The sequence below is a fragment of the Chionomys nivalis genome, chromosome 2 (assembly GCF_950005125.1).
Source record: "Chionomys nivalis chromosome 2, mChiNiv1.1, whole genome shotgun sequence".
Taxonomy (NCBI): domain Eukaryota; kingdom Metazoa; phylum Chordata; class Mammalia; order Rodentia; family Cricetidae; genus Chionomys; species Chionomys nivalis.
Window position 1 is genome coordinate 21,646,116 of NC_080087.1, and position 14,888 is coordinate 21,661,003.

Consider the following 14,888-nt stretch of genomic DNA (forward strand, 5'->3'; position numbering starts at 1 on the left):
ACCATTCTTGGCATGATCACCTCCATGTCACACAGTACAAAGTCCCAAGGATGGACCATGCTAATGGCTACCAGGTAAAGAAAGCCTGCTCTATCAGATTGAGTTCCAACACAATACAATGAACAATGCACATTCTGATCATGACCATGACAGAGCCGAGGAAATCATGAAAATCAGAACTACGATGTGATCACATTTTAAAAGAAAAGTCCCAGCACTGTTCGTGGGAGAAAGAAATGCATCAGAAAACAAATTCCCACACGACTGAAAATCTAGAACTTAAGAGGCCATCACATACAAACAACAAATTCCAAATGAGCAATACGATTTGCTACTTCATGGTTGTATGTTTAGTTTAATATGTATCAATTATGCTTTGATTCCCATGTCTATATGTGGTTTTTCTTTCTTACAAAAAAAGTTTTCCAGCTCCATTCTTTTGGTCCCCAGAAGGAGCTTTTTGAGGGAGGTAATGAGAACATTTCTGCTCTCATTTGATTCTTCTCATCAGTTAAAGAAGGAAAATTAAGTACATATAGAAAGCAAAAGTAGCCGGGTGGTGGTGGTGCAAGCCTCTAATCCCAGCACTCAAGATAGAGCCAAGTGTATCTCTGTAAATTGGAGTCCAGGCTGGTCCACAGAGCTAGTTCCGGGATAGTCAAGACTACACAGAGAAAGTTTGTCTTGAAAAACAAAACAAAAACTAGAAAGTGAAAGTGGCGCACGTCTTTAATCCCAGCACTTGGGAGGCAGAGGCAGGCGGATCTCTGGGAGTTCGAGGCCAGCCTGGTCTACAAGAGCTAGTTCCAGGACAGGCACCAAAGCTACAGAGAAACCCTGTCTCGAAAAACCAAAAAAAAAAAAAAAAAAAGAAAAAAAAAAGAAAGTGGACAAGTTTTATCATTAAGCATCACTGTTATGAGAGAGAAAGGTAGAAGTAAACTTGGAAGTGATGCGTGAAGGTGCAGGCCTAAGATCCTAGACAGGGTTTCTCTGTTTAATCCTGGTGTCCTGGAACTCACTCTGTAGAACAGGCTGGCCTCAAACTCAGACCTCAGAGATCCATCTGCCTCTGCCTTCCAAGTCTTGGGATTAAAGGCATGTGCCACCACTGCCCAGCCAGCAAGCTGAATTCTTTTCATACAAATCTAACTTACAAAAAATGTACTGCCATTAGGTGTGATGGTCACTATGTGATCCCAGCACTCAAGAGACAGAGGCAGGAGGGGATGGAGTTCAAGACCAGCCTCAGTTACACAATGAGTTCCTAAGCTACAAGAGTTCCTGCCAAAAGAAAGGGAAACCCATTGCCTTGTTACTTAATGCTGTAAACAGGACTCATAGCTCAAAGCGTCTGCTTAAACATTACATCTGTCCATTAAATGCTTTCCAGCTTGTAAATACGATGTTTAGACTTGTTATTCTGTGCTTTATGATAACGGAACTAAAACACAATACTTTATGCCATCCACTCTCACCCCCATCCCATGACTCCCATCCTCTCAGGCACATCTCACTGTAGTTGTCCTGAAGACCAAACCAGCCCTAGCTTGTCTCTTGGTGCAACCTCACTTTACCTCCTGGGATATTAGGAACAATCATTGAGCTGGGCTCCTGCTCCTTTAATCGTGGACTAAGAGTGTGTTCTGCTCACCGTAATTCTTCTCGCCACACTGGGCATCCCATAAGCCTAGCCACCAATGCAGCACGTGGTTGTCCCTCTCCATTTCTGATCCCCATCTATGGGACTGTCAGAGTGGGTGACTGGGACATGTGTTTGAGACAAGTCTCCCTTGCCTATCCTTACAAAAGCAATGTATGTTGTCAGGCAGGTGATCTCAGCTGCCTCCCCTACCTGCAAGATAACAGGTGGATGATAATAAACCTTCATTTCCTTTTTACTGTGTCTACTTTTGCAAGCACCGACCCTTGAACTTGCTTCCATTCAGCATTATCACCTTCCCTTGAGGCTACAGAGCACCTCTGGGGCTGGGGCCACCCACAGGTATTTCCCCTTGTGGTGCTGTGGTAGCAGTCCTGGCCAGCTGCCTGTTCTTGCCAGGGTTCTTTAACTTTCTTTCAGCCTGAGATGTTCATTTTCCTATGAGTAACACAGCATCTCTGCCACCAAACAGACATACTTAACTAAGCCAAAGCACTTGGAGCTACAGACAGCACTCAGCTGTGAAAATGCACTTTCTGGTACTTGTTCAAACCCCACTCCTTCGAGTTATCGTGTCTCACAGGGCAACTATGAGAACTTGTAGCCTGGTCTCACATGTGAAAATTTCTTTCTGGGCATTGAAATGCAACTTCCTTCTGTCCTTTCCCAAACAGGTTCACTCGGACTTTCTAGAAGGATCTACCTTCCTTTCTTTTGGATCAATAACTCAAACTAGTCATACCACAGATCCCAAAAGCATACTCTGAGGTCCAATGACCCTATTTGTTCAGCACTCCACGATCCCGGAATACTTACGCTTAGGAAACCTGTATCATGTGAATAGGCACCTGTTTTGTGTTTACCACCCTCCCCCCCCACCCCCCACCCCCCGCCTAGGTTCGTTGTTAATGGCACACTTCTCAGTAGCAGAGAACCAACAGAGATCAGCAGGACCTGACTTTCCCTCCTCCCTTGGGAATAGCAGCCTACTCCTCTTGAAGTTTCTCAAAACTCAGAAAAAGTAAAGAAAAAGAAAACAGAAGGTTGAAAATAAGGCAGATGTAACCCAACCTTTTGGTATTCTTCAAATCCAAACACTACTAGAGCCAATCAGATTTTCCCGGGGTCACCAAAAGCAAGTACCCATTGCCCCGAACCTGACAATCAAGACCATATACCACAAAGTGCCATAAGTTAAGAACTGTCTAGATACAGACACTCACGGAGTGGTTATTATTGACGCCAGAACAGAAAGAATACACAGATAAGGTAGAAAACAGAAGAGAGTCCCAGACACCCCAAATACCCTGGCTTCTCAATTGTCACCAAGACAACTGCCGAGTTGCTGCAGAAGCGCCAGGCCTGGTCCCCACCTGCCGCGTCCCCCAAGGCCGCCCAGTGGGCGCCTCCTTACCTTGCGCGAGTACGGGGGCTTGCTCAGGTGGATACCATCGCGGACCAGCTTATCCCGGATCATGATCTTCAGCTTCAGCTTGGGGTAGCTCACCAGCTCCCTGCTGCGGGGAGCGCTCGTCTGACCACGGGGGTCCCCGCGAGTGCCCTGGGCCGAGCCGCCACATGACTCCCCCCGGCGGCCTGGTGGCACAGCGTCCACCTGCGGTGCGGGTGGCACTGGCTGCGGTTCCAGCGTGAAGTAGAGGCCGGCGGCGGCCGCGTCCTGCTCCCGCAGCCGGCGCACAGCCTCCAGGATGCGCCGGCGGTGCGCCGGAGCCAGTACCCCGATGGCGTCCAGGTCCGGGTCTCCGATCTGCTTGCACACTTCCAGGTCATCGTAACCATTATCCACGAAGGACTCAGCGTACTGCGGGAGCTGTAACGCTTTCAGCCACTCGTAAACTATGTTGGTGCACATGGCTGAGACTGGGAACTCACCGGCGAGTACCCAAGTGACACTGGCGGTACCAGTTCTTGGAACTTTTAATCCTCTCCTGGAAGGGGGTGGGGGAGAAGAAACGGCTGGAAAAGTTTCTCGGTTAGTGGATAGGCTCCGGCCGCAGAGCAAATGCCATGGGAAGCAGTCTGGGAGGCGCGAGCTTGAGCGAGAAGCGTCTAGCAGCGAAGTGGATTCCCCGAGCAGGCGCGGCGCTCGCGGGCACAGGCGGCTGGGCGAGCCGCTCGGTTCCGCGCCGCCCCTGGATGCGCGGCCTCCGCGGGGAGGGGCGCGCGGGCGGGGCCGGGCACACCCCTCTCACCCGCGCGGGTCACCGTCGCGCCGCGCGGGCCAGGAGTTTACCCAGCCGGGACAGTCCGGGGGCTGCGCGCTGCATGTCGTTCTCTGGCCGCCGCCGCGGGCGTCAGCACCCGCGTTCCACGCGAGGGAGGCGGCTCGGACTGGCAGACCCGGGGATGCAGGCGAGCGCCTGGTCTGAGCGCGTGTCAGTCACTGTCGTTCCTGGGGTCACAGTGACCCAGCGGCTATTAAGCTTCCGGACTCCGGTGGCTACCCTTGATATCTTTCGACATTTCTGTTGAATCCTACTTCTCTGAACCCTTGGATTTCTCTTCGCTTAGTTCGCAAGCCTATAGTGACTCTCACTGGCGCGTCCAAGGGCAAGTCCCCACCACCCCACTGGGCTGAGCAAAGCTGTGAAGTCCAGGGTCCCTTCTCCTTTCTTGATGCACGTAGAATGCCTCTTCTAAGGAGCAGCTGCCAGGCTCGAGTCGCACGGTGTGTCTACCTCTGTGATCCTGTGCTCTGTGCCCAGAGCAGCAGCGTTTTGGCAGCAGGGTGGGCGCAACGTGGGGACCGTCCAGCCCGATGGGCGTGTGGCCCCTCCTCGCTACAGCTAGTCACGCGTGTGGGCCTCGGGAGGGGCACTCCTGCTGCTGATTGACTTGCCCTTCCAGGACCATCAGATCTGAGAAAGTTTGGGATGGGTTTTTACTTTCTCCTTGACCAGCGTGGCCCTACCTGGTGCATATACCCCCACATCCACTCCCACCCCCATCCTGACACACACACACACACACACACACACACACACACACACACATCGTGTTGTGTCAGGCCCCCTCAATCTTGCCTGCGTTTTGCCTTTTCTCCACCTCTCATCATAATCATTCTGCCCCCGGGTGGCAGCCTCAGAGGCAGGAATCACAGCAGACTGTCCCTTTCCTGCCCCAGGATCGCCTGTTAATCGATACACCACCATGCAGTTTGCTTTAAAAAGAACGCTAGGACATCTAGCACTTTCTGTCTAGATGAGAGTAACAAAATCAACAGAGGTCCCTCTTTGAAGGTATTGGGCGGGTGACTCCAGCTCCTGCACAGCCTTTCCCTGGGTCTGATCTTTGGGGGAGAAGACAAAACCTTAAGAAACCTTGCAGGTGGCAAAAATTTCCTCCCTTTTCACAGAAGTAAAGACTCAGCTCACTCGACTCCTATCTTCTTCCTGAAGAAATCTCAATGGGGCCATGATTGTCATTTGCCATGACATAGATGGGTAGACACTAGTGGTTTTAGGGTCATGTCCCTATCCGCAGGACTTCAGGTTGTGGAGAAGGGACTATGTCTCTCTTCCTCTAAACTGGCGGAGCCTAAACCCACTTGGAACAGGGACACTGAGAATCCGATGATATCTTTATGGCCTGGAAAATGCCTGATAGACCTGGACCCAAAATGCTCCTGTATTTCTACAGTTATAGGATGTGGGGGAGTGGGTGTCTGTGTTTCCAAGCTCCTAGACCCAAGAATCTCACCTTGAAAAATAGTTGCCGGTATTTTATTTGGGGAAAGAAGAGAGACAATGCGGGTAGTTGTGGAGCTGCTCTGTCCCCAGCCCTAGATCACCCGAGTGGTCCTTTCCAGAGCCTGGATTAAGGTCCTGATCCTGTGCAAGATTGTGGGTAGCACAGACCCTCCCTGTCTAACAGATCACAGCAAGCCCTCTATCCCTTGCCAAAGCAGGCTCACAGTGCCCCCTTGTGTACAAATGCTAGAATTTTAAGGCGTTGCCCAAGTCCCAAACCTGTTTTGTTCACCAGAAGGAAGAGGGCTTTGTGGTTCCTAGTGTCCTTAAAGTACAAATAATGTCCTAATGGACATTATATGACCACAATGCTTTGTCATGAAAACCTTTGAATTTCGGAGGGGGAATATTTCAATAGGTTCAAAATAATTCTGCTACAAGGAAACAGAAGTTATCAGCAGATACTTGTTTGGAAGTTGTTATGTGCCAGCATCTCCATGTATGACTAAACATATGTGGTAAATAATCACATTATCCACTATCTTACAGAAAAAGACAATACATCTCTGAAACATTCACTCCCTGTTTGTTCACTACAGAACCAAGGGGTGGAGAACTATGAAGAAAGAAACCCAGGGCCAGGCTTCCTGCTACAGGACTTTTAGAACCCCAGCAGCTGCTAGAGAAACACGCAGGAAATGTTGGGCTAGTTGTAACAGCTGCGTGTCTTATTTATTTTTGATGCTTGTTTTTTAAAAGAAGAAGCTCAAAGCTCCTGAGTTTATTGCCATGGTTTTTCTTTCCCAAGTTGCCTGAAAAGTCCAATAACATTACTTAATAGTCCTTTGCCTTCTCAAGCACAGACTCTTCCCCTCAGGGAGCCTAGGGGCATTCATTTTGTCTCATTAATCTTCAGCAAGCCAGTGAGTATTTTTATTTCCATTTTACAATTAGGGAAACTGTATTGGAGGAAGATGAATGGCTTGCCCAAGGTCATATGGTAAATCAGGATAGAGACAAGAACAAGCCGGTCTTGTTGAAGCCTCTCCTCCTCCAGAGGCAGCAGGGATTGTCCCGTATTTATGTTCAGGGCACTGTCCGATTGGGAAATAAAGCAGAGGGCTCAGGAGGGGATGGCTTTTATGAATTAATCATTTGTTAATCAGTCATAAATAAATTCTCCTGGCTTTTGACGTCTCGTTTTCCTCTTTGGCACACTTTTCCCGTGCTTGCTCAAGTCTCTGTGTGAAGCTGAAGGACTTCTATGGCTCTGCTGCTGGCATAGCAAGGCTCTTAAGAGACTTCCCTTGTTTCTGAAGTCACAAATGCATAACGACTACAGTATGCGTTTGCCTCTACTTCCGATGGAGGTACCTGGCTATAGTCCAGAATGGAAAGGCAAAACAAGAATGGGGTGGGGGTGGGGGTTAGTTGATGGTTCCGTGGGCAGAGTAACTTGCTGCGTGGAGTTCTGATCCTGAGTCCAAATCCTTCTGCATGTAACTAAGAAGAGTTGGACTGGGTGCAGGGGCATGAGTCTCTCATGCCAGTGCTGGGGGAGGGGGAGGAGTCAGAGACAGGTAGAACCCAGGGTTGGGGAGGTCCAGGTTCACTGAGATACTGAGACCATTTCTTATAAAATAAGGTTGATGGTGATCTGGGAAATTTTCAGAGGCTGACTTATGGCCTTAGACATACACACAGGAAATCACCACGTGCATACACACACACACACACAGACACACACAGAGAGAGACACACACATAAAGAAGTGACTAATTGTAAGATTTAGAAGGCATCAGGAGCTAAAGCCCATTCCATAGCAATTGTAGCATCCATATTTACACAGAGGAAGTAGAGTTCCAGAAAATTCAGGTTTCCTATTGAAGTTCACTTACATGGTGGATCTCATTTCTCTTTGCCATGCCCCTGACTTCATGCAACATTATCTCTTTTTATGTGGTTATTGTCAAAATCATATTTATTCATTAGTGTTTATTGAGTAGACAATACCAGACACCAAAGCAAAAACCAATGTTTTTCTTCATTAATGGGAACTGAAGAGGTTTAACTGGCAGGATTTTCTGTTGTTGCTGTTGTTGTTTTCTAATGTGCTCTCCCATCCAATTACTGACCATCTCTAACCCGTCTTAGCTTCCAAGATCAGATGCACCCAGGGGCGTGTGGCTGGAGACCTGTGCTCTGTGAATTGTATCAACTTGACCCAAGCTACAGTCATTAGAGAGGAAGGAGCCTCAGTTGAGGACATGCCTCCATGAGATTCAGCTGTAAGGTTTTTTTTTTTTTTTTTTTTTCTCAGTGATCAATGGGGGGAGGGTCCAGCCCATTGTGGGTGGTTCCATCCCTGGGCTGGTGGTCCTGGGTTCGTAAGAAAGCAGACTGATCAACCCATGTGAAACAAGTCAGTAAGCAGCACTCTCCCATGGTCTCTGCATCAGCTCCTGCCTCCGGGTACTAACCCTGCTTGAGTTCCTGCCCTAACTACCTCCAATGATGGACAGGAAGGCCAAATAAACCTTTTCCTCCCCAACTTGCTTTTGGGTCATGGTGTTTTGCTGCAGCAATGGAAACCCTGACTAAGACACATACTATTAACTAGATTTTGAAATTGAACCTTGACATTCAGAGTCCTTCACACTTCTCTTAAGTGGCTATTATGATCCTGGTCACAGTCTTGAAACACCAAGATAATTTACCCCACACACCTTTTCAAGTACTTTTAGTTTTTACAAGGTATTTTTGAGGAATATTACTTTCTAGGGTTTTTCATTAAAGAAAATTAAAGAAAAAATCCAATACTGATTATTATTTAGTATATTGAGGTTTGGGTTCTTTCCATTTAATTGCTTCATTGAATTAACTAGGTTTTGTTTTATTTGCAGCAGTGACTCCTCTTTAAATGAAAATCACTGGGAAAATAGATTGTAGAGAAAGTTTCTATTTAAATACCATTTCAGAACTATTTTGCAATGATAATAGCTATGGAACATGAAAAGTTAACACTGACATTCTCAGTGTAATTAATGATAATTAGATTCAAGTTTTAAAGTCTAAATATCAAAAAAGCAGCTTTTCTGCTCAGTAACTCGATTCGGAGTTGCCAGATGAAAAAAAAATAATTTGTTTTGAAATTTTCCTGGTGTTATATAAGGTTCCATACTATTTTATTTAGAAGATAAATGTTCGTACCTAGTGTGTATAAAAATTAAATTCCATTAACATCTATTAAACGTCAGTTCCCTGGGTATCTATCCTTGTTAAAGTCCAGAATATATCATATTAATCTTAAAATGCTAAATATGCCTTGCCTCTGCTTAAACCACAAGCAGAAAGCATCTAAAACGTGTGCCAGAGGGAGAAAGGAGAATTACCGGCTTGAGTGATTTAACAGGTAATCTGTTCCTCAGTGGCTGGGAGTGAGGTGTGGGGTTGGCACCTTAATTGGGGGCAGGCTGGGTGGGGGTTTCTGTTAATGGGTTTGGGCTCTAGATGTTATATTTATGTGTGACAACATATTTGAAAAAGGGAGAGACAAGGAGCAGTGGGGAGTACTAGCAGGGTGCCATTAGATTATGGCTTGCTATTATAACAGGCCTTTCTCTTTTAAAGGAAGGCACACAGGGTGGAAAGAATGCTCTAGAAGTCTTTGTCTTAGAGGTCACCAAGAGAACAAGAAACTATATTTGTGATAGAAAATAAATGAAACCCATGAAAGAACACTCTTGTCCTATTATCTCTGCTCATGTCCAGATAGTCTATATTTCAAATGCACTCCTAAGATGAACCCAGCCTTTCCCATGGTGAAAATAGTGGGTACAGGGCTCTGCTAGGCAACACAAACGACACTTGGGAATACCGCCCCCCCCCCCACTTCTTTTCTTTTTCCGTCTAAGAAAAACTAACTTAGCACTTAAAAGTTAGGTTATGTAACTTTTAACAAGTGATGTGATACTGATAAAAGCTCTTTTAGGCAGGTGAAAAATTAGATATGTAATCAATCACAACAATGAAATCCTTCCACTTAAGCAGAGATCCGTTGCTTCCAGGTGAGGGTTTATTTCTAAGCAGGAGACAAGACAAGGATTCCTGATTCCAGGGCGTCTGGCTCCCGAAATGGACTCAGTTCCTGAAGACTGGGCAGCTATTGATCTCTTTTTGTAGATAAAGGAACCTTGTGTTTTTGCTGGAACATTCTGTTCCTTCTTGTATGGAACGAAGAACATGGGCAGGAGTCTCACTAACACCGTGTTTTCCTCCTCTGGTTTTGCATTTGACTCCTTAACCACCTTGGATTTTAAGAATAGGGTGGATGGATCAACATCTTTATGACAACAATTAGAAGCTGCTTACAAGCAGGGGGCCAGTAGCCTGCAGGACAGACAACTCCTGAGGGCTATTATCGATGACGGCAGGTCACACGCTGGAACAAGAATGATCAGATCCTGAGAACCAGACTGTTCCCCTCGAGCAAAAACAATGATAACTTCTGCAGGACCAGAAGTGAGGCAGTAATGACCAGACTGCTTGAACCAACACTACTTAATTATGCTAACCTCTTATGCTCCTTGCCCCATCTCTTCCTCTCCATAAACCTAAAGCTCCTGTCAATCAAATGATGACCCCTTTATCTGTTCCACCCACAATTTCACCACATTGGTGAAATCACCTCTCTGTGCTTTTCACTATTGCTTTTCTCTTTAACTTGTGTGTTAGGAATGAGTGGCTGACCTATCCTGTTGGTATTACCAGAACTGTTAGGGTCAAACAGTCTGCCCTGGCAGCCCTAACGAGCTTGCCCCAGCTACCTGGCCCTAATAGATCAATTTAACTGATGAGAGAGAGACAGAAAGACAGACGGAGAGAAAAGAGACAAGAAAGACACACAGAGAGACAAGTTGTCCTCTGACCTCCACACATAAGTCAAGATAATATGTGCATATGCAACCCCACAAATAAATAATAAAAAAAACTCAAAATACAATGAAATAGAGAAGCATCAGTTCCAACAATTCAAACAAACCTATTGTTATCTATCAAGTTCTCAAAAATCCAGAAGTTTAACAACAAACTCTTTGGCAAGGTGAGATGATGCCTAGGTGTTCTCACAAACTCAGAGTTAGAAAAAGAGAATGAGTGTGGCCTGCTGGCACAAGACTATAATCGCAGCTACTTGGGATGCCAAAGCAGGCGGGATCAAAAGTCCAAGGTTTTCCTGGGCTACAGAAAGAGTCAAGAGCAGCTTGGACCATTGTGAGGCGCTGTCTAAATATAAAGGGTAAAGGGTGAAAAGAGAGCCTCAATTCCAGGCACTAACCTGAATGAGTCCCCACCCTGCAAAGTACAATTATTTGAAGATTACCAACATGGATAAGTACGATGGAGCAACATTCATCAACTATGGGACCCTGTATTTAATAAAACTTCAGTTAACTAAGTAAAAGTTGCTGATATTAGGACAAACATCTTCATGCCAGACACAGACAATTCCATTGCTAGGAAACAGCTAAGGAAAAGACTCATGCCTGCCTGTCTGTGATAATCCCTGTTTCAAGTGAAACACACAAGCATAGGGAATACTTTAATAACTGAAGACTCCTCTTGGCTTGGGCTATGCACAAAACCGTCTTTTAATAATGCATTTGATAACTTAGATTCTTCTATAGCATGCACTGTGTATACACACACCTCCCTGAACAATGTCCATAGCAACCTGTTAGCAAGCTAGGATCCCTGCCTGGATGCACACCCCATTCAGAACAGCGGAATAGGTCTAGTATATTTAGAAAGCCTTCGGCTAGAACAGGGTGAGACTGGAGAGGGGACGATGACTGAAATAGAAAGGGAGGCAGGGCCAAGTCACTGAAGATTCTAGAGTTTCTTGTATGTGTGGTCTTGGAGCTCCTGGAGGTCTGGTCACAGGTGCAGTATGCGCTGATCCAACGTTAGCAGGACCTCTCTGGATGCTTCATGGAGTAGAAGCCCCAGTGGTCCAGAGTTGAAGTAGTAAGACCTGTTAGGAACCAAGTTCATAGGCCCAGAAAGAAAGGATGACTGGGACCTGGGCATGGCAGTGGGGAAGATACCAAGAAGCCTGTGGAATGTGCGGTGTATTTTTAGTATTTGCTGGGAGGAGACAGAGAGAAAAATAGGACTCGAGGGCGACTCTTGAGCATGCGCACTTCCCTGAGCGGGTTGTTGCTGCCTGTCACGTTAACCTTGGTTTTCAGTTTCTTTGCACCTGGACCCAACTAGGAGGAAAGCTGCTGGGCACACATGCAAGGGACGGTTTTGATCTGCCTACTTGACAAGGAGAGGGTCACCCTAAATACGGGTGGGACTTTCAGGTGGCAGCCAGATAAAAGGAATTCTGATTATAATTTTGGTACATGGACCTAGATAAGAAATTTAATGAACAGTGAGACATTCATGCTTATTTGTTCCTTGGGAAACTTAGAACTTTGGGTTCAAAACAAAAGAGATGTTTGTGTACCAGTCTGTCTCTCTTGGACCAGCAACCAGCTCCCAAACCATGACACAGAGACTTGGTATTAGTTATGAATGCTAGCCTTAACTTGTGCTTGTTTCTGGCTAACTTATTTTTCTTTAACTTAAATTGACCTGTGGCTCCTCATCTACAATTTGCCTCAGGGCTTTTAAACTTTCTTTCTGTATGTTCTACTTCACGTTTGCTGGCTGGTAGCTGCCTGACTGGCTCCAGGGATCTCCCTCTGTTTCTCCCTCATTCTCTTCTTCTCTTCTCTCATTCCTAGATTTCTCCTCCTATTTATTCTCTCTGTCCACCAGTCCGACCCATCTCTCATCTACCTAGCTATTGGTCATTCAGCTTTTTATTAAACATAATTAAACAAATGCAGCAGAAACAAATGTAACACATCTTTAAGCTGTTAAATTAATATAACCCATCAGTTTGGGGACAGACTAGCTTTTGAGTCATTCACAGAGAGCCTGTGAGTTGCATGGAGAAGAAGCATACTGAGAGAACTATGGTAATTGGGATGGTTTTCTACCACATAAGGCCAAAGGAAGGAGCTCAGAAAGTAAAAGCTAGGGGAGAGCAGTCAGCAGCTTGTTATCTCAACCAGGGAGGTGCATAGACCGAGAAACCAGTGTCCAGTACCGGGAGGCAATAGGTCAGAATGAAACCAGACAGAGTTTGCAGGGTCTAACATCTACAGTGTATCCTATCGATGTGTGTTGTTGCTAAAAATGTGTAACATTTTTCTCTTAATGATTGAATACATTCCATGCTTCCCGTTTGTTTTAACTTCATCGTCTTGAAATACTTGTAGAAGAAAAAAAAAACAATTCAGAATTTAGTAGTTTTATGAAAAATAGAATTTATCTGAAACAAGTTATATTAATCTGGTTTGTTTATAGATCACTCTGAACCAAGAAAGAATATTTTTAAAATGTGCCTGAGGGTGCGCATGAGTGTGAGTGCCCACAGAGAACAGAGGAGCCAGGTCCCCAGGAACTGGAGTTAGCAGGTCATTGGGATTTGCCCGGTATGGGTGATGGAAACCAAACCTGGGTCCTCCGAAAAGCAGGGCTGGCTCTTAACCACCAAGCCAGCTCTCCAGCCTCCCCGCACCACCCCAGGGCTTGCTTTTAATATTGATTAATTTCTTTGACTCATCATACTGCGTTAAGTTTCTCTGAACAGAGGAGTCACACACCTTTTCTCTATAGAAACTGCACATATTTTAAAGAGAGGCACAGAATTTCTACCACACCCTCACTGACATCATTTATTTCAAAGAACCTTGTACCCCACCTCACAATCCCATGAGAAGCTAAAAGATATATGAACATATATTCATTCAAGGTTACATAATCTATCATTGTGTTCTTATTTATCATCTCGTGTCTTCCTCGTTGGATTTCCATTTTAATGCATACTCTAAGTTTTTTGTCAAAAAAAAAATAGGAAAAACTCTCGTCTCCATTAATCTAGTGGGGCTTCTGGAGAGCATGGTTTTTGCAAAGATCTTAAATTTTTACCTCTTCTGGAAAAGTCTGCTTTATAGCTTTTATATTTTATAAACCCCTCGTGGTGATTCTCGTGAGTTATTCTCGCCTCCCCTTTACCAATCAAAAGAACAATCTTTTGGATTTTCTGGAAAGAAAAAAGAAATTGCCTTAAGTCATTTTCTATTATTTCCAGGAATAGAATTAAATTAATGCAATAAAAGTTAAGAAAGTCTCCCTTTCATCTAGCCTTTGTGCTCATTTTTCTTTTATTTCTTTTGTACCTGGAATTTATGTTGCTGTGCCCAGTCAGTGACTTGTAAATTGTCTTTGCTCAACCGACACCACTGATCTCAGGCCCTGGGAAAAGACTTCCAAGGCCTGTAATTTCTGCTCTTGCAGTTTCTGTAGGGTGGCAGGTTATGTTAAGGTGTTTTTTTTTTTTTTTTTTTTTTTTTTTTTTTTTGACGAGACTGTAAGTTGGATTCTCTGGAATTCCATCAGGGCTTCGCCTGCCCTTGTTTCTCTGATGTCAGGGCCGGCACTTCCTCACTGTGTCCTAACTGTTCTCTATATAACTGCTGTAACTGTGCCAAGTGACACATTGCCTTCTGGACCACCAAGGTTACCAGTATGGCTTCCCGAAGTGATATATCTAAACAAGCCCTTTCAAAGTTATCACCTTGTGTTCTACTTAGGTGTCTGTTGCTGTGATAAAAACACTATCACCAAAAGCAACTTGGGGAAGAAAGGGTTTATTTCAGCTTCCAGCTTCTGGTTCCTTGTGAAGGGAAGCTTGGACAGGACTCAAAGCAGAAACCTAAGAGGAGGAACTAAAGTAGAGACCGTGGAGGAATTCTAGTTACCAGCGTGTCCCCATGTCTGGCTCAGCCTGCTTTCTTTTGCAGCCCAGGACCGCAGCCCAGATGAAAGAAACTTGAAGAATGTGTGATGCACATGCGTGAAAGGGGGATTTATTAGCCTAGCTTATGTAGGCCAGCGATGGCTGTTTTTACACAGAAAAAGCTGAGAATCAAGTAGACCAGTGGTTCTCAACCTTCCTACTGCTGCGTCTCTTTAACACAGTTCCGCATACTGTGGTAACCCCCAACGATAAAATTGTTTCATTGCTACTTCATAACTGTATGTTTGCTACTGTTATAAGTTATAAGTTATAGTGCAATATAAGTATATGATTTGTGATTCCTGGGGAGTCAGGACCCACAGCTTGAGAGCTACTGCAGTAGACATTCTGTACCCGAGGCTGGGTACATTAGCAGTCTTAACCTAGTGCTGAAGACCTATGGGATACTTGGAGAGACCTGGTCTTTAGTTCATTTTGGAAACTCAAAGAAGCTGGGTCCTGGGACCACTGTGGCACCTTCAGCAGTTGTGGCAGCAGCAGCAAGAGGGTAAATGAAACAACACACGGCATCGGTGAACGTGCCAGCATCAGTGAACGTGCCAGCACTCCGGCCTCTGTGCGCTTGTAGCCACAGCATGAG

General features: G+C 45.4%; 1 protein-coding gene across 1 annotated transcript in view; it reads right to left on the bottom strand.

Annotated features, from left to right (window-relative positions):
* Samd5 (sterile alpha motif domain containing 5) overlaps positions 1–3,637 on the bottom strand; it is a 53,129-nt gene extending 49,492 nt beyond the window's left edge. Inside the window, exon 1 of the mRNA XM_057751029.1 lies at positions 3,078–3,637. Within this exon, the coding sequence (XP_057607012.1) occupies positions 3,078–3,536 (459 nt within the window). The 5' untranslated portion in view covers positions 3,537–3,637. The remainder of the gene's footprint in view (positions 1–3,077) is intronic.
* Positions 3,638–14,888: the final 11,251 nt, after the last annotated feature.